The sequence below is a fragment of the Poecilia mexicana genome, unplaced genomic scaffold (assembly GCF_051168715.1).
Source record: "Poecilia mexicana isolate PSO_F unplaced genomic scaffold, ASM5116871v1 scaffold_8, whole genome shotgun sequence".
NCBI classification, from domain to species: domain Eukaryota; kingdom Metazoa; phylum Chordata; class Actinopteri; order Cyprinodontiformes; family Poeciliidae; genus Poecilia; species Poecilia mexicana.
Genome location: NW_028263377.1, coordinates 12,022,707 through 12,048,148, shown reverse-complemented (window position 1 = coordinate 12,048,148; position 25,442 = coordinate 12,022,707). Strand labels below are relative to the sequence as shown.

At 38.8% G+C, this 25,442-nt stretch overlaps 2 protein-coding genes across 5 annotated transcripts; both read left to right on the top strand.

The window, feature by feature from the left end:
- On the top strand, nucleotides 1-3,373 carry antkmt (adenine nucleotide translocase lysine methyltransferase). 4 transcript variants are annotated; one of them, XM_088008264.1, is made up of 6 exons: nucleotides 1-117; nucleotides 603-745; nucleotides 824-928; nucleotides 1,007-1,147; nucleotides 1,766-1,816; nucleotides 2,199-3,373. In XM_088008264.1, the coding sequence occupies exons 2-6, from the start codon at nucleotides 692-694 to the stop codon at nucleotides 2,421-2,423; spliced, it is 576 nt and encodes a 191-aa protein (XP_087864390.1). In that variant the 5' UTR covers nucleotides 1-117; nucleotides 603-691; the 3' UTR covers nucleotides 2,424-3,373. The 4 variants fall into 4 exon arrangements, with proteins under 4 accessions (XP_087864390.1, XP_087864389.1, XP_087864388.1 ...); XM_088008263.1 differs by having other exon boundaries at nucleotides 497-745; XM_088008262.1 differs by having other exon boundaries at nucleotides 1-375; nucleotides 497-745.
- Nucleotides 3,374-4,340: 967 nt separating this feature from the next.
- xpo6 (exportin 6) lies at nucleotides 4,341-25,134 on the top strand. Its single transcript, XM_015009172.2, has 24 exons — nucleotides 4,341-5,118; nucleotides 5,942-6,032; nucleotides 7,349-7,461; nucleotides 8,095-8,292; nucleotides 9,145-9,304; nucleotides 10,283-10,360; nucleotides 10,507-11,026; nucleotides 12,702-12,828; nucleotides 12,911-13,020; nucleotides 13,134-13,242; nucleotides 13,430-13,522; nucleotides 14,444-14,513; nucleotides 14,597-14,756; nucleotides 14,967-15,059; nucleotides 15,476-15,620; nucleotides 19,946-20,095; nucleotides 20,308-20,497; nucleotides 20,589-20,744; nucleotides 21,356-21,470; nucleotides 21,599-21,770; nucleotides 22,825-22,986; nucleotides 23,118-23,216; nucleotides 23,385-23,615; nucleotides 24,474-25,134. Exons 1-24 carry the CDS (start codon nucleotides 5,116-5,118, stop codon nucleotides 24,573-24,575), a joined length of 3,447 nt encoding a protein of 1,148 aa, XP_014864658.2. The 5' UTR covers nucleotides 4,341-5,115; the 3' UTR covers nucleotides 24,576-25,134.
- Nucleotides 25,135-25,442: the final 308 nt, after the last annotated feature.

The window sequence follows — 25,442 nt, the reverse complement described above, 5'->3', positions numbered from 1 at the left end:
TGGACCTGTCCGACATGGTTTTATGTCCGCTCTCATTGCTTCAGGTCACTGAAGATTTTAGTTTCGAAAGCTTGAATTAACCGGAGTTTTATTATTAGCAGTATTTACGTTCAGAACGTAAGCGTTTATTTTTACTGTTGCTGTGTGAATATATAGGATTATTTCAGATAACGTTACGCGATAAAGAAAATGAGTTTAGTGATTTAGGTTAACCAGTCCTAAATGCTTTTTAAAAAGACAGGTCAACATCAAACCAGCTTTAACTGTATGTAGAATTCACTAAATTGATTATTTTCTCTAGATAATTATTATTAAGATTATATTGTAAGTGTGCGGTCCGTTGAAAGGTGCAGTCTAAATCAATAATAGTCAAAGGTAGGGATAAGTCTTCTCTTTGCATCCACTCGTTAATTGAAGAAATTAACGAGTAATCTGGTACTACAGTGTCATAAACTGGTCTTGTAGTCCAAACCGTATTGACTTTATCTTCTCCAAGGCTACATATTACGTGGGCCCTTTACATCATGGATATATAACTTTTCAACTGTGAATTGGACTCGACTCCCACTCATTTCTTGCATAAATGGATGATGACGCACCAGATGAGGTGTTTACTGACCTCAGGACCAGACACCTTGGAGGTTGGGGGGTTGTGCAGATAGCTGCTGGCACTGGGCTTGCTGTCTACGCCATGTGGGCTGGTGTCCTTCAGCCTGGCTTTCGGAGGGTGCCACTGAAGCTACAGGTTTGATGTGCATCTTTCTCAAAACTTAGGAATTGTAGGATAGTGTTTGAACATGCTCTGAACATTCAGTTCTTGTAGGTCCCCTACATCCCTGCCAGCAAAGCACAAGTAAAAAATGTGATGACTTTGATGAGAGGTCGTACAGGAGATCTAGTCGATTTGGGATCTGGTGATGGTCGTATTGTAAGTATAATTGTATGAACAAAAAAATAATAATTTCACCATACTGATTATCAGTTTTAAGTTGTGCTTTTTATTTAGGTTTTGGAAGCCTATCAGCATGGCTTTAGCCCAGCTGTTGGCTATGAGCTCAACCCCTGGCTTGTACGGCTAGCTCGCTTTCATGCCTGGAGAGCAGGTTGCCACGGAAAAGTGTCATACAGACAAGAAGATCTCTGGAAGGTTTGATATATTTCCCTTATTAATAATTCTACCAAAGCCAGTTGTATAAACAAAGTGTGCACCAGCCACCAACCCCCTTTTGACCTTTGGATTCCATGCATACCTAAAGTTACACAGAACAGCCAATATGAACCTTTAACCAGAGAAAACCTCCCAAATCAAAACTGCTTTTTGGTCTGTCTGCATTTATTTATGCAGACCTTTTCAGGTTTAATTGCAGCTAAAACCGTAGCTTAAAATTCAAAGCTTAAAAAGATTGATAAAAAAGGAAATATCGAACAGTAAATATTACTTGCATATTAGTGAGTACTGAACAGAATTAATAAAAATTGAAATGCTTAGTTCAGACAAAAACTTTATGTTTGCTTATATTCTATTGGTTAGGTTGTATAAATCTTTCACTTGTCGCCAGACAGAACTTCTTTACTATCGTCAGTGACATATAAGAAACTACATAACCTTAGAAATTATTATAAATACAAAAACACCAGGTTTTTTTTTTGTTTGTTTGTTTGTTTGTTTTTGTTTTTCAAATGTTTAGAATGTTTGTTGCTGTATTGTTTCTGCCTAAACCTGTAGCCTAAACCTACTTACATTCCTCTTTGTGTCCCACCTCAGGTCGATTTGTCAAAATGCAAGAATGTCACAGTGTTTCTGGCTCCAAGTGTGGTAGGTGCTGTTATGAACACATGGTTCTTAGCTGGAAGAATGTTTGGTGCCTCCTTTTACAGACATTACAGAAACTAAATTCTTAAAACTGAAGGTCCTCAGGCAGGTTGACTTATTAAAATGCTTTTAAAACACTTACATTACATCATATGTTGACCATGGCCTACCTTATTTGTTATTTTGTAAATGAAAATTGAGTTTCTTACCAGCATTATCCAATATTGTTTTAGTCAATTTAGGTACACATTTTAAATGGATTGGTTCATTATATTTTTTGGTGATAAAAGTCTCATAAGGAATCTAGAAATAGCACTGTTCATGAAAATAGGCTTTCTATTACATGTAGGTTTTTGACTAATGTCTTGCTTTCCTGTATTTCTAGCTGTCTTTATTACAGAAGAAGTTGCAGGTTGAGCTTCCGGATGATGCCTTAGTAGTGGCCGGCCGTTTCCCCTTCCCAGACTGGAGCCCTTGCAGGATTGAGGGGCAGGGAGTGGACAGGGCCTGGGCGTACAGCATGCAAGCACAACGACAGCACACAAGTCAGAAAAATGGAAACCTCAGGCCAACAGTGAATGACTCTGATGATAAACTGGTTCAGGAATAACGATGGACTTTGAAGATAAACTGATGCACTTATTCAGAAAGACAAAGGTTAATCGGCTGACTTTGGGTTAACCATTCTGAAGTAGTGAAGTTTTAGGACTCAGTTTGACAGTTTTTACATTTTTAAAAATTTAGTATTTTAAAAAATACTAAATACTTAACTAAACAGTTAATCTTGACAAAGTTTTCAATATTACACTGTGGTTTATTTATACAGGTGCTAAATTAAAACACTGGTATAAATGAGACAAAATAAAACCCATGGAAAAAAGACTTGTGCAGTGACCTTTGGCATATTGATTGAGTTATTGGAACAAATTTTACTATAGAATAGCTACTATGCTTGAAATGTCCTACTTTCCGGGTGCACTGTAAGTGTCTTTACTGTCCTGTGGAACTGGATTTATATTATTCATTTTTTGTTTGTTTGTTTTTTACTTGCCATATCTCATATTTTAGATTGTTTTAAAACAAAAGCTGATGAGCAAAATTGCTCTTGCATTTTTTAACTGCACCATGATAAATAAAAAACCTTTAATGTGTTCTATAAGTTATTGTTTTGCTGTTTAAACTGTACACCCATAACTGATGATTAAAGGTGCTGCATTGTGACTTATAATGTAGATAAGTATCATACGTTGATATCATATTTTGATTACAATGCGAGCAATGGAAACCAGGTTAAATTTCTTGTTTGTATCCACAAACCTGACAAATAAAGTTGATTCAGATTCTTATTTTCATGAACAAATACGGTTCACAGTGGTGCATTGACTTTTATATTTAGCTTTAATGTGTTTTTATGTTTTACACACTTGTCTTTTGTGTATTTTTTTCCTGACAGAGATAATCTTTTTTATGAAGCATACTTTATTTATTTTTTCCTAAGCTATAAATAAAAGTATTGCTTATTATCTTTCTATGGCTAATAAATTACATTTCAATGCAGAATGTCAGTGTTGACTCAGTTTATCTGTTTCCCACTCAGTATTTAAGATTTGTGTGATTCCCAAGTCAGGTTGACTATTTAAACCACTGTCTCTTTTTCCCCAAAGTAAACATAACTTATATCAAGTTACACAAGTCACCACAGGTCAGATCTTCCGGTGTTTTTTTGTTTTGTTTTGTTTTTTTATTTTGTTGTTTTGTTTTTGTTTTTTTTCGGTGTCTGAATTTCTTCATTCAATTTTTAGTTTTCAAAATAAAAGTTCCAATATATTTACAATTTAATTTTCCTTCCTGTTTAATGGAGACGCAGATCCTGCACAGTGAATTGCTTGATAGAGCTTGATGGGCATCCTTTGATAACTTTTTACTAATTGGCATTGTACAATTAAATTGGGATCCAATTATACTGTATGATAGGAAATTAAAATATGTCTGTATTTAGATAATATTTACAAACAGAACTGAATTGCATTGAATACAATTTAATTGACCAGATGTTTGATTAAAATTACAGCACAAAAAATTTTGGTGTAAAGCTCGCAATAGCAGTTTATGGGTTTCCTGACTAAGGAAATTATATGGGTATGAAAGGCAAACAATAAAAACCTTTGCATATATTTTATTGTCAAAGTAGTTATGTTGAAACATAAAAAGTCAAAGGTTTTTCTTGTTTTTAGTCAATTATATTTAAGTATATAAATTTACTTTTAAATGCTTTTTAAAATTGTGATTTAGATTTAGATTTGTATACATAAAACTAAAAAAATTTTTCTACGGAAGCCGATGTGGCCCAGTTTTAGAGCTTTATTTTAACCATAAATAAGGAGTAATTTATTTCTATATGAAATAATATTGTTGTGATATTGCTTGCACTCAAAACATATATGTTGTCAAATAGACTCTATCGTTTGAAAAATAAAACCGGATTACGTTTCTTACCCTTTTTGACTTGACGGGAGCTGATTGGGTTGGTTATGTCAAAAGAGGAAGTTGTGAGGCAGACTCTAACCTGACGCTAGCCGCCCTAAGCTTTGAAAAAGGAAATAACAGGAACAGACGTGTGTAGAGCTATTAGATCTATAATTGCACGGTTGTAAGATAAGTCTTCGATATGAATATTAATTTGAGCCGAAATAATAAACCGTAAAGAGAATTCGTCGTGAGCAACGGCCACGGAACCATGCCTGCGGTTGACATTTAAGCTAACGAAAATGATGCCTCCAGCCTTCTAGAAAAGCTAACAGCTTTAGCCGCATCCGCTGCAGAGGTAGCAACTGGGTAATTAGGCGACGAAATGGCAGACGTTGAACGCTGATTAATGCTTTTTAACTTCAGTGGGATCGAAAGAGGCACGCCTGGCTCTGTTTTCGATAAATGGTTGTTCGGTTTGAAAAACTAACGGTAAATGGCGACCTACGACAATGCAGCTAACTTTTAATTTTGAGACAGACTGTTCAACGTTCAAACTGTTTTAACTTGCAGGTTTTATTACAGAACGGTAAATATACCGGTCGCACTGCAGTCGTTATTTTAAGTAAAACGGCAACTATTTTTGGCCATCGCTGTGTGCAGAGCACCAACCCAGCAGTTGTGCACCATGATAAATACGGTGTGCGGTTGCGTTAGCCAGAAACACCTTAGCCTGTGTTAGCATAGAATTTACTAGCAACGTACTAATGTTGGCCTATTACGGTCAACTGATCAGCGACTGAGTAAACTGAAGGACGCATCTGAGCCAGGCTAACATGGTAAGTACAGATTAATTTGTGTTATTTGTCTATTTCTGTCTTCCTGTTTGGTGTCTTTGAAAAGATCGTTTGAAGTGTGATCCGAAACTGCTCTTTAGCTGAATAATTTCGGTACAGCCTGATTGAATATCCCACGAATGGTTGTGCCATCTAACAGTTTGAAGCCAGGCACTTCTGTGAAATTTGACAGCTCTTTGAGCCATTTCACTGTGCAAGACGCCCGTCTTGCAAAATATTTGCTTTGCGTAGTGCTTAGCTTCAGCAAGTTGTGGCTTATTTGAGGAATTCAAACCTGCCTGCCAGGTGGACGGCTCTTTATAGGCTCATCGCCTTTGCAAGACGGGGCCTAGCTTATCCTACTGCAGGAAACAAGGCAGCAATATTACGTTTTCGATCAACAGGACTGCGTAAAAAAAAAAGTGCTAGTACTATAATATGAAAACTGACACAGTAGCGAGTAAGACAATTAGATTTGCATGCCTGGACATGCAGAGGAAGTTAGGTTCCCAGCTCTCTGAGCACTTGATTCATGTGCGTTTTGTTTGACAAATTGCCTCAAAAGAAATGGACAAATAAATGTTTCTGCTTAATATTGTGCGCGTTTTGATCATTTTTACTCTGAAGATTTTTGTTGTACATATATATATATATATATATATATATATATATATATATATATATATATATATATATAGAAACACTTTAATGGAGAAGCTTATCTGGCATGAATGTAGATTTTATCTTTTGTTTACCCATTCCTTTCTCAAACTCTTCAGATTAATTTATTGGCTGAACGCTCACTTTTCCTTTTAACATCTCTCAGGCATCGGATGAATCATCGCTGCGTGCGTTGGAGAACCTGATGACAGAGTTCTTTCATAGCTGCACGACCAATGAGCGGAAACGGGAAATAGGTACGTTCAAATTTATAGAGAAATGTAACGGGTTCATTCATGGTCTAGTAAAAGGTTCCTAGTTGAGATGGGCAATTATCAGATCAAAATTGAGCTAAAAATATGTAATCCTTTAAGAATAAAGGTTATGTTTACTAGCCCCTAAAACTCTTATTGTTAGGATTTTGCAGACTAAATTATTATTCCACTGTCGCTTTAAATGCTCAGTTGGCATTTTTAAGATAGAATTGATCTTAATAGCCTATTGTTTTGGAGCGCAAGTGTACTACTAAGTGTAACTTTTGTGGTTAGTCTTATCAGTGCAATAAACACGACAAAATATTGTGATAAAATTCAAAGTCGCTCTCATCTATACCTAGTTTTGACTCAGTCGGGAAAACTATTGAGCTTGAGTTTTAGTATTAAGAAAAAAAATACAAATTTTGACATGAAAAATGTCATACTCTGCTAGTGTGGGTTCATTCTCTCTATAAAAGAAGCATGTGAAACTTGATACCAAAAAGTTCTCTGCAGGTCAAGTGTGGTCATTGGAAAGAACGTAAAGCAGCTTTTAGTCTTACCGCCACACTTTGTGTGTTTTAATCAATTCTTCTGAGTTACAGTTACTGCTAACTTGAACATGATAATCAAAAAAAATCTTAATTTTTCCCAGTGTTCACCATAGTTTATCAAAAACAATTTACACTCTCAACATATTTAGTGTGTCCACACAGGTTCCAGATAATCTCGCTACTAGTCGTGCTTTTGCTAAGTTTAGGTGCAGTGAGTAAAATTTGTTGCATTCTTAAAAAAACCAAGCCTGTATATAGGATATATCCCGTTTAGATCGTCAGTCATGTTGCCTGTAGTTCACATGTAGGCCATGAGAACCGTTGGTGCACATAGATCCCTCCTACTCATTTCCTGTCGGTAACTCTATGTTCATCGTTGAATAAATGAATCCCTTGTGAGACATTAAAAAATGAATTGGGTTTATAAATAATGTTTTATTGATTTATTTAAAGACAAGCGGCCTCAGTTCATGTAACCATCAGGTAAAGTTTTACGATGTTGGACTATTTCGTACAGCATATATTTGTCTTTCAAAAGTCTTTAACCCTAAATGCAACCTTTTACAGAAACTGAACGTCAAATGATGTGTTGATATTCATTTTTGAGTGATTTGTTTGCTGCCTTTAAAAAAAAAAAAAAAGATGTTAAACGTTTCCTGTGTTGCAACATGTCACTTTCAGTTTGTCTCTCGGTAAAGCACTACAAAGTCATCTACCTCTCTAAGATCTCACGCTTACTTCCTTTTTTCTTTTTTTTCTCTGCAGAAGAGCTGTTGAATAACTTTGCACAGCAGAGTGGAGCATGGCGCCACTGCTTGTTCTTCCTCTCCAATACTCGGAATGAGTATGTAATGATGTACAGTCTCACAGTATTTGAAGTAAGTACCAGAGGTGGAAGATCAAAGTCCTTTCTAGAGTCTCCTTCCATTTAAATGTTTTAGAAAGAAGATGGTTTTAACAGAAAAGTATTGTTTTATTAATTTGGATTGATGATTTTTGTGGATTTTTACCCACCTATCAAGAAATAAACATTCTCTCATTTTGGTTTGTATTTCATCTCAGGAGTGATTTTGGGCAACACTTCTATACAGGAACTCTTTAAATCCTTCAAGTTTTTTTGTTTTTGTTTTTTTTTTTTGCAGCTACTTGAAGTTTCAGCTTCTTGCACAGATTTTTCTGTAGTTCTTGAGCGTTTTATAACAAGCGTCACTTCAGTAAATTGCAAATTATCCAACTACTGCTATTTTGGTCAATTTTCTACCTTTTTATTGATTGGTAGAACATTTAAAATGCATATGTTGAAAGATTAACAGAAAGTAGTGGGAGCCTCAAGTTTCTCTGCAATTTTTGACCTTAAAATAAAAAATCACTAAGTTGCACATAAAACGTTGTTCTTCAATTCAGCGACAGTGTTTGTTGAAGAGACATTGCTAACAGTATCGCATTCTCTTCTTTTTCGTTGTTTTGTATAATTGTTGCTGGGTATTTTAATTGTTGCTGTGTGTTTTCAGAATCTGGTGAACAAAATGTGGATTGGATTGGCTTCACAAGACAAAATGGAGATTCGCAGCTGTCTTCCCAAACTCCTACTTGCTCAACACAAGTCCGTGCCGTATTTCATCCGTAACAAACTCTGCAAAGTCATCGTGGACATCGGTCGTCAAGACTGGCCAATGTTCTACCACGACTTCTTCACAAACACCCTTCAGGTGAGCCCTGCCGATGCAAGGTTTCTGTTTGCTGAGCGGTGTTTGAAGCATGTGAGCTATCTAATGGTTTGCTTTTGACAAACACTGCGAAGCCACAGTTTTTCTTATAATAAACGCGTGCTCAGGTAATAAAAGTAGCTTCAAAAAGCTTACAATGCTTCTTTATCGTTTTGTGACTTTGCTTCTTGATCATTTTAGTAACTGCATTCTAGAAAAGGATGCTTGAGTAAATGTGTACTGCTGTGTTAAAAACACTTTTATTCAGATTTTATTACTTTTTTTTAATTCTAATTCTGAAAATGCCATCCATCTTTCAAAGAAATCCTTTTACCTGGAAGGTTTTGGCCAAAGATTAAAAAAGGAACTATTTCTAAAGCCATTTTTTCAATCTTTATCTGAACTTTGCAGACACATATCAGGAAGTGTGCCACTGAAAATGCGCACACAAATCTAGAAAGGGGACTGGGATGTGGTTAGGAATCTAACTTGCAAAAAAAAAACAACCGAAAAATATGCTGAGGCACTTATAATAGAAGTTCTACCATTATTTTTTCTGTAATTGTCCAAAACCAGTGTCACATTTACCTTTAAGTTTCCATAAACTTAAAGGTAACTTAAACTTTCACATCAAGTTAACTTTTATATTTTCTCACAATTTGAGTCAGCTAGTTTTTTTTTTTCAGTAATTAGATGGAAGCTGATTTGGAAACTTTAGCAAAAAGCACTTCAGTGTTTCTATTTTAAAAAAACAACAACAACAACTTCTAAACATATTACAAGTACAGTTCAAGCATGACAACGACGTAAGCTGGTGGGCAGAATTTAATAAATCTTTCCAATTGTTGCCGTCAGCTGATCCAGACGCCGGCTCTTGCTCCGCTGGGTTTGGTGATGTTGAAAACCACATCAGAAGAACTTGCTTGTCCTCGGGAAGATCTCAGCGTTGCCAGGAAAGACGAGTTGCGTAAACTGCTGCTGGAGCAGGTGCCGACCGTGCTCGGACTGCTGACCGGTAAGAACTGTAATTCAGATTTTGTGCAGCTGTGAACAGATGTGGACTTGTGGCATTTATTAGGCCTGATGAACTCCAGAGTTATTCTTTATTTTATAACTGTGCGGTTTCGCATTAAAAGCTAATGCTGGAGTGCATTAATGAACAAGCAGCAGGGAGAAGACCAAGGAACAGAAAGAGAAAGTTGTAGAGATTTTAAAAGGATATAAATCAAGAACTCAAGATTTGGACACACAGCATCAGTGAGTCCATCATTTGAAAAAGGAAACAGCCAGAGCTGCAATGAACTTGTCACGATCAAACGTATTTGCATATTGATTTTCAATGGTACCTATCATTTCAGAAAAATGATAGGTATTTTTCTGAACCTACATAAAAGAACCACAGACAACGTATATTAATTTTATGGCCGAACTTTTGCAAAAGGAGAAGACCCAGCAAACTGCTCCTCCGAGCCGTTCACAGAGCGGCTCATTAAATCTTAATGAAGTTGATTGTAAAATTGTGGTGTGACAGAATGTAAGTCTGAATCCTTTTGTATGGCTCTGTATTAGCGCTGGACAATAAATTAATAATGATATATATTGCGATAGACACCGGGGTAGTATCAATAAATAGAATTTTCAATAACTTCACAGAACCTCACAGCACTGTGGGGGGTTGTAGGCAGAGGAAAGGCTTCAGCCACTCAACCTCTCACAGCCAGCTAACCAATCAACTCACTCACTGGTTGGTTGCGTAGCAGCAGTTTCAGGTTTCATCACCATGCCTTATAGCTGCTTAAAAATAAAAAACCGAATAGTGTGGGGTGAAAACTGTGGCCAAAACAGGAAAGGCCGTGTCACGATTTAGGCATTATTCCAGATATTTCAAAGAAAAAACTAATCAATAATTATTGATATTGAAGCACTTAAATTAGGCAGCTTGTTGCGTTGACGTAACTTTTTCATGAATGACTGAACTGGTCGTTTTCCACAGGTATCTTGGAGACTTACTGGGACAAACACAGCGTCATTGCTTCTACTCCACCTCCATCACCCACTTCTAGGGAAAGTGGTAAGTGAATTGTCCTGATTTGTTGTTAGTTTCCTAACAATTATGAGAATTTTTTTTCTTCTCACCTTTAACTTGAGTTGTAACATGTCTTTCATCAAGCCGTTTGTAAGTTAACGTTACCAATTTTTGTTTCTTTAATGTATCAGTGGAATTGCTGGGCAGTTTGTTTCAGGGCAGCCAATACTCAAAGCTGCTTTGTCAGCCTATGGCTGCGTTGGACAATGAGAGTCATCAGCTCTGTTGTCTTGTTTTGGAGTGCTTGGCCCACCTGTTCAGCTGGATCCCACTGTCCACAAGTATTACGCCCACCCTGCTGGCATCCATTTTCCACTTCGCACGTTTCGGCTGCGATCTACGGACAAAGGCCAAGACGGGAGCGCTCATCTCCTCCACTTCCAACGGACCGCTCAACCCCGGGGCTGTGCCAACGACAAACGGGGAGGGTCGAAACGGACAGCAGAGCGAGGTCAATAAGGCGGATCGCGCTCGCATCGGCGTGCTTGCCATGACCTGTGTCAATGAACTGGTGTCAAAGAACTGCGTGCCAATGGACTTTGAGGAGTACCTGCTGCGAATGTTCCAGCAGACGTTCTTTCTTCTGCAAAGGCTGACGCGAGAGAACAATGCTCATACAGTCAAGAGCCGCTTACAGGAACTCGATGAGAGGTATGCCTCAGTGCAGAAGCAGATTGTTTTTTTGCATAAAGTTTGAAAATGTCGGTGTGCTTTCACAGATACATTGGGTATATTTAGTTTTACTCTAAAACCATCTAAAACTTGTTTCCCTTCTATTTTCTTGATAGTCCAGCTATGAAAACCCTCTTTCTTTATCTTTGTCATTTTCTGCATGGATTCTTTGAAGCCATGTGTCTTTTTGTTTGAAAAAGTGCCTCGTATTTATTTACACCATTTATTTTCTTGTCTGAGTTTGACCTCATGTCTGTGGTCCATTGGGAAAAAGCTTAAGGGTCCAATATGGTTAATACAGACAGTTTTTTTTTATTTTTAAGCTAACCCCAACCAAATGACAGACTTTCTCTGTTTATGGTAAAATGTACCAATTCTGATGGTGGTTTGGTTTCTCATAAAAGAGTTAACACACATAGAAGAAATTATATAAAACATTTTTTTTCCATAGTTATCTGGTGATTTTTAATTGTTTTATTTTAAGGAAAAAAAAGAGCCGATTTTACATCACCTTTGAGATGGAGCTTTCACTCTATCTAAAGCATGGTTTGCTAACATTTTAGTAATTAGCAAGGTTAGCGTAATTATCATTTCTTATGTATGCTCAGAAAAATGCAGACCCTTGTTTTGAAGCTGTTATCTGGTAAAAGCTGCCAGCAATTTGCTATGCAGGGTATGATGAATTCAGACTGTGGTTGAAAGATAAAATGGATAAAACAGAGAGACTTGAATCTACTCCCACTAAATTCTTGTGCTTTGTTTAAATATTTGTCTTTTAATAATTTCTTACAGCCCTGTGTGCTTCCTCTGACTTGAGCACAGGATGTAATGGTAGCCACACTAGTGAGTGCTGCTGTTAACGGTGACCTGGAATCGCTCCAGCTTTCGTTAATTATCTTTTAAACCAAGTTTGGAAAAGTCAACACAATTGTGTTAGAGTTGTAGTCCAAAGGAAAAACTTAATATTGAATTAAAACAACCAATAAATATATGATTGACGACATTCAGGAAAAAAAAACTGCAGCCTTTCAGTATCAGTAGCCCAACTTTAACTGTCTCTTACATTTACAACCTCCATCTTTTTTTCTTTTTTCTTCAGGATTGTTTATCAAACAGACTTTTGATGTGGTTTGACAATGTTTGTGGTTTGCATTCAGAATGGGAAATAGAACATGACCAGCTAGCTCTATGGTTTTATATTAACATAAACTAGATGATTCTGTGAAGCAACTTCTAACCACAGAATATAGTGCTTTGCAGACATATTGTTACCCCTTAATATTTGCAAAATTACAACCACATATGTCAATTACTCTGATGAGATTTGTGTGAGAGACCAAGCGGAAGGAAACAAAATGCATTGTTTTCAGAATTATTTTCAAACGACAATTGAAAAAGTGTTGCGATCATATGTATTGTTATACCCTTCAATAAAACTCAGTGCAGCCAATTCTTGCCAAGAGAGATTCAGAGATAGGCTAGGGAAAAAAATCATGGAGAAGTGTATTACTTTATGTTTCCCATCACCAAAATGCAAATTAATTACATTAAGGTTTTAACTAGACAAGATATGATCAGGTCCTATGAACACTTTTGCTAATAACTCTTCATGTAGTGAACGTCTTGTATTAATGAAGTCTTTGTAATCTTGCAGTTACTTGGAAAAGTTTACAGATTTCCTGCGCCTGTTTGTGAGCGTTCACTTGAGACGGATCGAGTCAAGTCCTCAGTTTCCAATTGTGGAGTTTCTGGGTCTGCTTTTCAAGTACACCTTCAACCAGGTAATGACGGTTTCATCAGTAATTATCGTGCTGAATAATTGCTGCAGAGCTTATTTACACCTTCTCATCCTCGAACCGACAGCCTACCCACGAGGGATACTTTGCTTGTTTGGACATTTGGAGTGTGTTTTTGGATTTTCTGACGACCAAAATAAAAAGCAGACTCGCTGACAGAGAAAGTGTACTTAACAGGTAGGTCCGATCTGCTGCAGACAGCACGTCAGTCAGACAGATTTTTTTTTCTTTTAAATATGTTTCTATCCTTATTTATTGTGATTAAATTACATTCACATGGTATTTGACAGGTACAAAGATGCCTTAGTTCTTCTGCTGAGGGAAATTCTCAATCGCATCCAGTTCAGGTTCAACCAGGCCCAGTTGGAGGAGCTGGACGATGAGACTCTGGATGATGATGTAAGAATATTTAACAAATGTAAATGCATGTCATGAATCCTCGTTCTCCCGTTCCATCGGTTATACGGTTTAGATTTAAGATGTATAGTGGTATCACGATGATCCATGAACTCTTTTGACCTGCTCTGAAGACAAATCTCTCCCTTATTTCAAAGCCTAAATCTTCTTCTTCATTCCATCACTATAGCAACAGACGGAGTGGCAAAGGTACCTACGTCAGAGTCTGGAGGTGGTTGCCAAGGTGATGGAACTGCTGCCATCCCATGCATTTTCTACACTGGTAAGATGGTTGACTTTATACAGATTTGGTCAGTGGGAAAGTCTGTAATTAAACCTGAATAAGTTTTTAAATCTCCTCTTTGATCCAAATGTTCCGCTTTTATTTTGAAAGGAACTGCTGTGCATTTCCCCCCCGGAATTACTACATCAGTAATCGTGTGAATCTGAATGATGCAAAAAAACGAGATGCAGTTGCTCTTGGAGGATCATCTGCTAAACTTCTAATGCAAAGCGAACTTTTGATACAAAACTTAATATTTAGATTTTCAATTCAGAATTTTTCTTTGACTAAATTTTACTACATAATAGGCAAGCACAGTATCATAATCTAGGAAAATAGGCATTTTTCTTTTTCCTGACACTTTTTTTTAATTATTATTATTACATGATTTCCCCACCATACCATTAGGTTTTGCATCTTAATTACTAAAATATTACTGGTGGAGTGAAGCTGGAGTCAAGTAGATTCGTCAAATACATCATAGATATTCACAGCGTGAATGCATAGCAAATTAAATATATCCTGCCAAATGTTGCGTTCAATCAGTTCATTGAGATTACAGACGCATATTAAAAGCTGTGTATTCTGTGTTGCGACCGCTTTATGGTCATGGCTTATTTACTCAGCTCAAAACACTGACTTTGAATTGCGTTACCTTTGAAATAGTTCCTTTTTTAACCCACTTCCTTCTCAGAGACATTTTACTGTGTATTTGCTTCAAACTCTTCATTCTGTGTGTTTTTCTTACAATTGTGTACTGTCCTAATCTTGTAAATGCTGGTTTTGATGCATATTCAGCCTAAGATGATGAAACCTTAAACTATACTTAAAAAGCACTTCTTTTCTTTTTGTCACACGACTGTTAATTTGACATATGCACGTTTTCCAAAAGTCTTATTTATTCCTACTTTGCCTTTCAAGTTTCCAGTCCTGCAGGAAAATTTGGACGTGTACCTGGGCTTGCGGCAGTTCATCGTCACCACTGGCTCGAGTGCGTACAGCGTGGCGCATTTCTGAAGTTTGTTGACTTAATTTGAGTGTCATTACTGAACGATGATGTAATTTTGCTTTCAGGCCAAAGACTGAACATAACAGCGGAGAATGACTGTCGCAGACTCCACTGTTCTCTCAGGGACCTCAGCTCGCTGCTACAGGCAGTGGGACGCTTAGCTGAGCATTTCATTGGAGAGGTGTTTGCCGCACGCTTCGCCGATGCTCTGGCCGTGGTGGAGAGGTGCGTGCTTTATGTTTTCTATAACGTGGGAGTCAGAGTGCTAGCGTTAATAAACACCTTTGCATATGAAACGGTTCCTTCTTTTTTTTTGCACTGAATGTACCAACATCTCAGTTGTGGTTTATACTTTTGAAAATGTTTTTATCTTTTTTTTTGTGGTGTTTTTATGAAATATGGGGCATATAATGGATGATTTCCTTCCTCTCTTAGGTTGGTTGAAGTGACTTGCTACGGCTCCCAGACCAGCCTTTATGACCTGGAGACGGCTGTGCCTTCTGTGCTCAAACCTGACCTCACCGACGTGTGAGTATCACATGTCGTATTGCGATTCACTCCGAGCACTGCTGGCTTGCCAAACGCAGCGTTCCAGCTCGAGAGAAGCCGAGCCGAGTGTGAATAGTGAAAAATGACGTGAATTCAAATGTTGCGGACTGTGAATGTATGAAAATGCTGAAAAGCCACCCCAATAGCTTGCAGGGCGGGGGTGGGGGGAGGAGTTGGTTCCTGTTTAGAGAGGCTTTTGAGTTTGCATAATAAACATGTTTCCTGCTTTAAATGTTCAAATATCTCTCTTCTCAACCCTAAGGTGTTCTTTCTTTATATGTTCTGTCTTTTGTTGGTCGTTTTTAGTGTTGATCAGTTATGTCGGACCCTGTAGGGCTCAACGAGATCTTTCCAAAAAGTGTTTCATTCTCTCCTTATGCTTTTCTTTCTTACAGACATGCGCAGGCTCTGGCTGCTTTGCAAGCCTATTCCCACTGGCTCACTCAGTTCTACAGTGAAGTCCACAGTCAGAACCAGAGCCAGTTCATCAACCTCATCACTTCTGCAGTAAATGCTAGCAGCCCACTCATCACAACTAAGGTACTTCACACGGATATATTCTTTCTTTTAGATTTATAAGGGTGTAAGGATTTGTTTTTAAATCTTTGATCTGCCCTACATGTTTCACCAGATTGTACATACATGTAGTTTTTTTTTTTTTTGTGAGAATATTTGACACACGTCCTTCCAAAAACAATTGGCTGCTCTTTATTCTACAAAAATGACCTTTTTCTAACATTTCACACATTTGAACACATTTGATTGTTGCCTTTTTTGTGTGGGTGGCAGATCAGACTTTTTTATTTTGCTATGATGGTGCTTCAGGTTTGTCAGCACCAGTTTGACATTCCCATGGTTGTGCAATAATTAAGTGGTAATTTAAGAAAAACTAAATTGCCTTTGTTTTTACCCTTGTATACTTAATTTTTAATAAGGCTTAGTAAAATGTAGAATAAAGCCCTACCAAGTTTAGCAGAAAGTTTAGACCAGGGGTCTCAAACTCAATTTACCCGGGGGCCGCTGGAGCACAAAGTCTGGGTGAGGCTGGGCCGCATGAAGGATTCCACAAAAAACATTAACAAAATATCCTCAAACGTCATCAACATTTAATGATTTCTCCAATACATGAACTTTCCTGAACACATTAATGGAACGAATGAAGATCATGAACTGTTCTTCAGAACATAGCTTCTTCAGCTTTACTCCTTGCTGCCAGAGACTTGACAACGCTTCCTCTCACATATCCGTGCCACATTTGGCTTGAGAGAGGAGGCACTTGAGACCCTCAGTATGGCTTGAAGATGATCAGCAGTAAGTCTCGACCTGTACTTGGACTTGTTAAAGTTCAGGGTGGAGAAGAACTTTTCACACAAATATGTGCTTCCAAAAAGGCACATGGTCCGCTTGAATATTCGGGAAAGCTTGGGGAAGCTGGGGGCCAGTTCTCTCAAAAATTGCCCATGTTTGTCTGCTTTTCCATTCACCTCCCTAAATTTGGCCTTGAGGTCAGAGTTGCATTGCAGGTCAATAAGCTCCATCTGAAGCACATGAGGGGCATCTTGCACATCAAAGGTGAAGGGGTCTGCAAAAATTTGAAAAGTGGCTCTGTGCTTCTTGAAGTCTCCAAATCTGTGATCAAATTCATTCTGTAGCTTCAAAATAGCATTAACATACTTCTCACCACTGAATGGTGTGCCTGCATCCATAAGTGCCTTACATGCTGGGAAATGACAAAGGTTTGTCTGAGAGAGCTGGGCTTTCCATAATACAAGTTTTGTGGAGAATGCTCTCACGTTGTCATAGGCAGCACTGACAAGCTGCCCCTGGCCTTGTAACTTCTTGTTTAGTGCATTCAGCTCCTGTGTGATGTCGACAAGAAAAGCTAAGTCCATGAGCCATTTCTGATCATTCAACTCAGGAACAGCCATCCCATCCTTCTCCATGAAGGCTTTCACTTCTTCTCTCAGATCAAAAAATCTTTTCAATACATTTCCCCTGCTGAGCCAACGTACCTCAGTGAAATAGAGCACATCTTCATATTCTGACTCCAATTCCTCTAAAAAAGCACGGAACCTCCTGTGCTTTAAAGCCCTGGATCTGATGTGGTTGATGCATTTCACAACAACAGACATCACATTGTCACACTTCAGGCATTTGCTGCAAAGGGCCTGCTGGTGGATAATGCAGTGCAGAGCAATGGCCTCTTCTACACCCTCCTCCTCAAGTTTTTTTTTTGAACAAGTGCCACCACTCCATTTTTCCTCCCCGTCATTGATGGCGCTCCGTCAGTTGTTATTCCAACAAACCTATTCCATGGCAAACCTGCATTCTCAATGGCATCACACAGCTGGTGAAATATCTCATGAGCAGTGGTCTGGCCATGCATTGGAATTACTCTGAGCAACTCCTCTGTCACTTCACAATTGCAATCAACACCACGGACATAAATTGTGAGCTGAGCAGTGTCAGTTATGTCTGTGCTCTCATCAAGAGCAACTGAATATGCATCAAAACATTTGGCTTTCTCACACAGTTGATGATAAATGTCACTTGACAGGTCAGAAATGCGCTCTGCCACTGTGTTGGCAGAAAGGCTGATGTTGCTGAACTGACTTTTCTTTTCCGGACAAACTATACTTGCAGCCTGTAATATGCATTTTTTTACAAACTCTCCTTCTGTGAATGGTTTTCCAGCCTTGGCAATCATCTCACTAACCATATAGCTGGCTTCGACTGCTGCAGCATTCTCTTTGGTTGCTTTCTTGAAGAAACATTGTTGCCTCACTAGGCATGTTTTAAGGCTGGCAACCTGGTTGGCTCTCTCATCCCCCTGGTATTTTGCATATTCATCAGCATGTTTAGTTGAATAATGACGTTTCAGGTTGTATTCCTTGTGCACTGCAACTTTTTCAGCGCAAATAAGGCATGTCGGGATGCCCCTGTGCTCCACAAAGAAATACTGCGTCTCCCACCTTTGCTGAAATTGTCTGTGCTCCTCACTTATCTTTCTCTTCACTGCAGGCTTTGACAAAGACATGATGAGGGTGTGACAAAATTTACTTTATTTCACTTGGCGTTGCTCTTGTTTCACGTTTCATAGAAGTGTTTAGCTAGCTAGCGACGCACGGAGAACGTCTCGACGCGTGACGTCATTTTCGATTCTATTGGTTGCAGCGGTGAGGCGGACGACGGGCAGCCCGGTAGCAGCCGCCTGTCTCTGTGTTTGATCGTGGCATTTGTTGATGGTAGAAGATACCGGAATAGCGACCGCAAGGGAGGTGGGGGAAGCCCCCCTCCCCGCGCCCCGCGGTCGCACTGAAGCGCTGCAACCGTGCGGCGCTTTTGACGCACTGTTGTTACAAGCATAGTGTGCATTAAGTCGGTGTAGCTTAATCTAGCACAGAATGTCAGCAAGGATGAGGAACAGTGGGAACAGCTGGGGCTCCTTCAGAGGTCCACTCTCCCTGAGGGCCGCACTAATATTATACTTTAACATGAGGGTGAGGGCCGCAAAAAATCGTCCCGCGGGCCGCGAGAATGAGACCCCTGGTTTAGACCTTTGTAACTGAGAGAAAAGCATAGGAATCTTCTTTTAGCAAGCTGGTCAACAGTGTGCAGCATCTGGTGGAGTAGGGGGTTTAGTGTGTTAGCATGTGCGTCGTACCACAGTTAAATCTCCAGTCACTGACACACTTTAAAGTCTCAGTAAGAGGATAAGACCTCTCTAAAGTCCTTAAAGTGAACCGTTTGAGAATCGATGCAAATTGCAACGTCTCCTTGGAGATTTACTCATTTTGTCAGCCATGTATTAAATGCATTATGAGGAAGGATATGGGTTTGAATAACGCAGCTTATGACGAAAATAAACTGCTGTCAAATATGAGATTTTTCAGAAAGATTTTTAATCACCGTGCATTTTAACTGTAACAGTGTTGGGGAAGAGGAAACTGGTGCGGTTAGTTGTTCCTGGAACACATCAGCTGGCAACGTCACATGCCAGGCTGGTAAATCTACCAGCTACAACAGCAGCATTATTGTGTATAGAAATGCATACTAGCAACTTATAAATTACATTACTAATTAGTCACGATTACGCTCACTAGGTGATTTTAATTACAAAATGTTGTTTGTCATTCCTATCTATGTTGGATCTGGAGTCTCTTATGTTGGTGTGTGTATATGTTTACAGTTATTTCTAATAATAATAGCTGAAGCAGTTTCATGTTGCAACAGTGGTTTGCTAACGAGGAAGTAATGTGTCACAACTACCAACCTGAGTTTGAACCTTAACACATTAAAAAAATGACTAGAGGTGCTCCGCTTACCGGGTCTTCCAGTTTTGGGAATTTGTTGTTGATGTTTCTCTAACAACAGCCAAAAAAAAACAAAATGTTTATGTCCTTTACTGTATATGTTTCATCATTTTGTAGTCATACTCGCCTTCCTTTTTGCTATCTCATGTTTAATCTCCGCAGTCGCTCTCTGATTTTGTAAACTTCAGGCTGTAGAACAGGATCAGGTGTTTTTTTTTTGTTGCCAACCTTAACTCTTTAACTCGGCCCTTTTGTCAATCTTTCAATCGGAAGTGAAAGTGGTAGAGCCAGTCCCTGACGAAAAACAAAAACGCTGTGAAATCAAACCAAAATAAGATTTTTTTTTTTATTTATTTATTTATTTTTTTTATTCCAAGGCGCAAATGAAGTTGAACGCAGCTGTCGGAGGATGTGTAAAATTAATTCTTTATCTCAATATTAGGTTTAAAAATGAACAATTTCCCTTCCTACAAAAAACTCATTTGGAGTAAACACTCTTGTGAGCTATTGCTTACAAATGTTTTCTAATTTTCACTACGCTTTATAATCCAGGTACCTGAGAAGTTGCTGCTCTCTGCCTGCCATCTGATGGTTTCCATCACTGCCACAGTGAGGCCGGTGTTTCTGGTCACTTTGCCGGCCATTCAGAACATCTTCAACCGGATTACTACAGAGAACCAGAGCCAAAGACTTCCCCAAGAGGTAAACTTAGCTCATTTTATGTAGCATCTGTATAACGTCATTTTCATATTTTACAGCATTTGTTTTGGAAACCGTCTTCTGCGTCTCGTACGGCTGCAGGTTATAGTTGACTGTTTTATTTCTGGGTTTTAAACGATGGAACATTTTTTTTATATATATAAAACTTTTCAGGAACTGAAATAACCAACGCGTCTGTCTGTGTTTTGGTCCAGGCTCACATGCTCGTCTGCAGAGCTTTGTCCAACATGCTGTTGCTCCCGTGGCCAAACTTACCGGAGAGCGAGCAGCAGTGGCAGACGCGCTCCAACAGCCACGCCAGCCTCGTGGCCGCGCTCACTCGGGAATACCGCATTTTAAGAGGAACGGTGAACATTAGTCCACGACAGCCGGGCCTGGACAACGGTCGGTGTATCTCCCGCATTGCTCTGTTGCTTTCTGTTAGAAAGTGACTCATCCTTCTAACGTTTTCTCCCTACTGTCGCCTCCTCTGCAGTGAAAGCGGTGATACAGCAGACCCTATCTGTGCTCAGGGATATAGTCGACAGCATTTCGAGTGAATCCACAAAATCTCGTCAGATCTGTTACCAGAGTCTTCAGGAGTCGGTCCAAGTGACTCTTAACCTGTTCCCGGTTTTCATTCAGCAGCCAGGTGTGTTGGTCAAACGTGGTTTCAAACAAAAATAATTGACGACTGTAAAGAAAAGACCGTTGGCTCGCAAAAATGACCGATTTTAATCCTCACCGTCTAGTTCTGCTGACACCATGCGAACGTTTGAATCTGGTGTGTTTTGGGGGTTGAATTACTCTGTGTACATGCCAACCATGGTATACATGCACAACCAGTGGATGCCTCCTCGTATTTCGGATATACAGTATCCTATGTAGTTTAGCTGTTTAAAGTGGTTTTTGTTTAAATCATCTTAATATTTGTAGCGTTTGCAGAAAACTTTTTATTCAAACTTCATGCAAATGAACTATTTGTTTATTAAAACACTTAAATATATGCAGCCGTCGGTCACTTTTTACCAATAGCTGCTTCTAAGTTCTGCTTACCCAAGTTTAAGTGAATTAACGTACATATTTCACCAGCTAAACATTATGAACCAAGTTTATAATAACTCTATGAATTGGCTTGTAAAAGACATACTAAGACAAGTACCATGATGAAGTGTTGTGAAAGTAATGCTAAAAAATAATTTCACTAACCTCTTTTAAGCTCTTCGACTTCTGCTTTTGTAATCATCTCTTCTTCTGTTGCAGATGTGACGGACGAGATGCTGGCCTTCTTCTTGACTCTGTTTCAAGCGTTGCGAGTCCAAATGGGTGTTGCTTTCACAGGGCAGATCATTCACACTTTCCTCAGCATGTTCACGAGGTAGAAATGAAAATTAACATCAGTTTTTGTTCAAAAAATAAAACCGTATCAGTTGTTGTCAGGGAGATGACGAATACCAATCCCGTTTGATTGGAAATGTTAAGTGACCTGATGCGATGCTTCCTCAGGGAGCAGCTGGCTGCCAGCATCTTGCAGGAAGGCAGCGCCGGATGCAGGGTGGTGCAGAAGTTCCTGAAAATTCTGCAGGTGGTGGTGCAAGAACCCGGTCAAGCTTTCAAGCCCTTCCTGCCCAGCATCCTGTCACTGTGCATGGAGCAGGTCTACCCAGTGGTGGCAGAGGTCAGTTGGTATTTGGGGAAAAAAGTCACTCTTGACTTTTACTCTTTTTTTTTTTTTTTTTTTTTTTTGCAATGCGTTGCTGTTAATTAGTACATCATTTTGTCCAAACTAAATTGGAAGTGAGAAAAGCGAAGCAGTGCTGTTGCACCAGGTTTCAGAACCACCAGGGGGCATAATTTTCTTTAACAATGCCAAACGTAATGTTTAAAAAAAAAAAAAAAGCTGAATTCTGCTGACTTTTAATTGTTTTATACATTTTGACTAGAATTTAAAAATAATTTACCAGTAAAAACAAGAAAATAAAAATGATTTTGTTTAGAATTTGCTTCATGGTTTCTGCTTGTCGTGGGCTCAGAGACGGTATTCCACATATCTCAGTTGCAACAAGTGGTTAGAAACCTGTTACAATTTCTTGTTTGTATCACCTCAAACCATCCCGCCCGTTCTCTTACCTCCTGCACCAGTGAGGCGGTTTCTGTTCACATATCTGCAACTTGCACCTTCAAAGTTACTTCAATCCCTCTTCTTTCTTATTCTGACACTCAGTTTCATCTAAACATCTAAATGGATCGAGTTGCTGTCATATGATTGGCTGATCACTTTCATTTTTTTTTTATGTACCTAATAAAGTGGCTGATCATAGCCTGCTGTGTTTGTCAGATTGTTTTTCAGGATTGTAACTAATCCTGTCAAAATGACAAAATGTTGATTAATATAATAAAGTGGCTATCTGTTACTTGGTAGTTTAGATTATTTTGTTGCTCAAGATATCCATCAGTTGTTTGAGCTACGTCATGAGCACACGGTATTTTGTATTGTTTGTAACGGTGAAGATGACTTCCTCTACTTAACCAAAATGGGTTCAGAGTGAAAGTTACAAGGTTAAAAATGCTCTGAGGGTCAACTGAATATATTTAAAACCTTATTGGATGAAAATGTCGTCGTTCTTCTTTGAAGTCCTGGAGCAGCAGGCAACGTCTCATAGTAGATAATGGAGGTAAAAACAAATCCTTGACCTGATGACTTGACTATGTTTCTGATTTCTCTTGCTCAGCGATCCTCGCCAGATGTCAAGGCAGAAATGTTTGAGTTGCTTTACCAAATACTTCACCAAAACTGGAGGTACTTCTTCAAAACCTCAGTCTTGACGAGTGTGCAAAAAGGAGGCGTTGACGACACCATGGAGAATGAGGCCCAGTTCACGGCAGCCATGCAGGTGTGTTTGTGTAAAATCCCATTAATCAGTACAGCAACTAAAAGAAGAGATTGAATTTTAGGGATTTGAGTTTATTCAGCATCATTTGCATCTGATTGACTTCCTGTTCCTCTGCTGAAATATCTCGTCAGGCTTTTGGACAGTCCTTCCTGCAAACTGATATCCACATCTTCAAGCAGAATCTGTCGTACCTGGAGTCGCTAAACAGCAAGCACAAGTTGTACCACAGAGTACGTCCAGCTTTTCTTCCAACTTTTACATATTTAAGTAACAAAAAACACACAGAGAATATCCAAGAGAAGTAAAACTTGAATAATATTCAAACAATGGAAAACACAGTCTTCTATAACTCTTTTTCTGATAGTATATTTATATATTTTATTGTTTTTAATCTCCAGAAGCTTTTCCGGACCTCGATGCTCTTCCACTTCATCAACGTGCTCCTCCAAGTCCTTCTGCACAAAAGTCACGACCTCCTCCAGGAGGAAATGACGCTGGCCATTTACAACATGGCCTCTGTTGACTTCGATGCCTTCTACTCGGTTTTCATGCCGCAGTTCCTGAACGGTTGTCAAGGTGTGGACAGCAATCAGCGGGCCGTCCTCGCACGCAACTTCAAGCTGGAACAGGTAAAAAAAAATTATTTTTTTTTAAGATAAAATCACTTTAACTCACCACTTTCTGATGCACATTTTCTTTAGAATGGGGCATAATGAAGGTGGTTTTGATAACAGTGATGAATAAACAAGTTTTTTTGTTTTTTCTTCCCCATCTTAGCTTGTAACCATTTCAAATAACTGCATGTGATTAAAAAACACTCAGCACTTTAACAAACATCTACATTCATGGAAATCCAGATAGAACATCTCTGATTCATGCTCAACGTTCTCATCATTTATCATTGATCTTTGTAAATATAAATAAATCCTAAATCCTGTTATCTTGTTTCTTAAGTGAATAGGACATCTTAACAAAATATCCACACCCCTTGTTCCACTTTTTCTCCTGCTGTAGCCACAAACCTCAGTGTTTCACTGATGTAGTTTACTTTTCTAGTCTTGTTTTGTTTTATACAAATGAATTTGTGAAAGTGTGGCAGATATTTGTTTTCTTGCCTTTTTTACCCTTTTCGTACTGAAAAGTATTTCAAAAATAAGGTGCTAATTAAACACCATATTAACATTTCACTCTCACCTCGGGATGTCACATGTTCACACTTTTGAACCAGCAGCTCCTCCTACGTTCTTCACTTTCAGCAGGACTGTAATTGAAAACACCAACTAACATCAAGGCATTGTCTTTCCATCGTTCATTAACACCAAGATATGTGTCGAGCATTGCATTCCACTTCAGGAAATCCTCCTTTTGTCACATAAAAAGGGCCTTTTAGAGGACAAAACACTTTTGAGTTGAGTTTTTGTATCCTTAAAGCGCTAATTCGACACGAGTCCATCTGTTAATGAATTTGTTTCCCACCTTTACTCCAGGACCTGCCCTCCTTCACTCAAAGCGTGCAGAGGCTGGTGAACGACCTTCGCTACTACAGACTGTGTAACAGTAGTTTGCCCACTGGCACCATCAAGCTATAGCAGAACGACTGCTGGAACCGCTCCACCCGTCAGCTGTGATCTTCAAAGACTGCCTGTGCTGACCACTCCGACCAACACTCCTCCACTTCGGCTTCGCCACACTCAAAGCAAACGGCAAGGAGCGACACACACATTTCTTGGTTGAGTAGCGGGAGGGTGAGCATGCTGCTGATGTCGTTTTGTGTTTTTGTTTTTTTTTTTTTATTTCTACTGTAAAAGGTCGGCACATTGGTCTTTTTCTGTGAGCAGTGTCCTCCTTTAGTGTCTTGCCAATGAACAGTTGATGAGGAAATGTAAACCTGGTCTGCAGTTAGCATCTTGCGCAGACCTGGAGCTGTCTGAGCCAGGCCTTCTCTCCCATTCTGCTGCAATAAAAGCTGGGCTGGGACTGAGCACTTTCAACTCATTATGAGTTTTTTAAAATGTCTGCTTTTATTCATTTTTGCCTTTTTCATCTCCAAAGGAGACCGAATCTCAACTTAAGATCTTTCATATCATTCCATTCTGAAGACGTGAAAACTGCTTGATTTAATAAATTGCTTTTTTTTTTTTTACTACAGCTTGTCTCTCTTTTTTTTATTATTATTATTATTTCTGGGATTTGTCTGTTTAGTGTTGGTGTCATAGTAATGGTGGTTTTAACACTTAAAAAAACGCAATCGTAACTATTTTTTAGTTTCTAGTGAAACCTCAGTACCTTTTCAATAAGATGCAAGCTTGTTTTAAGTCAGTAATTCCTTAATATTGATTAAAAAATACAGTTTCCACTTTCATATTGTTTCACTTATAATATGAGAAGAAATGTCTTGTTATGACGTAATCTTCCAGTGGACTTATAACAAGCTCTTATATCTCGCTGAAAAGGTA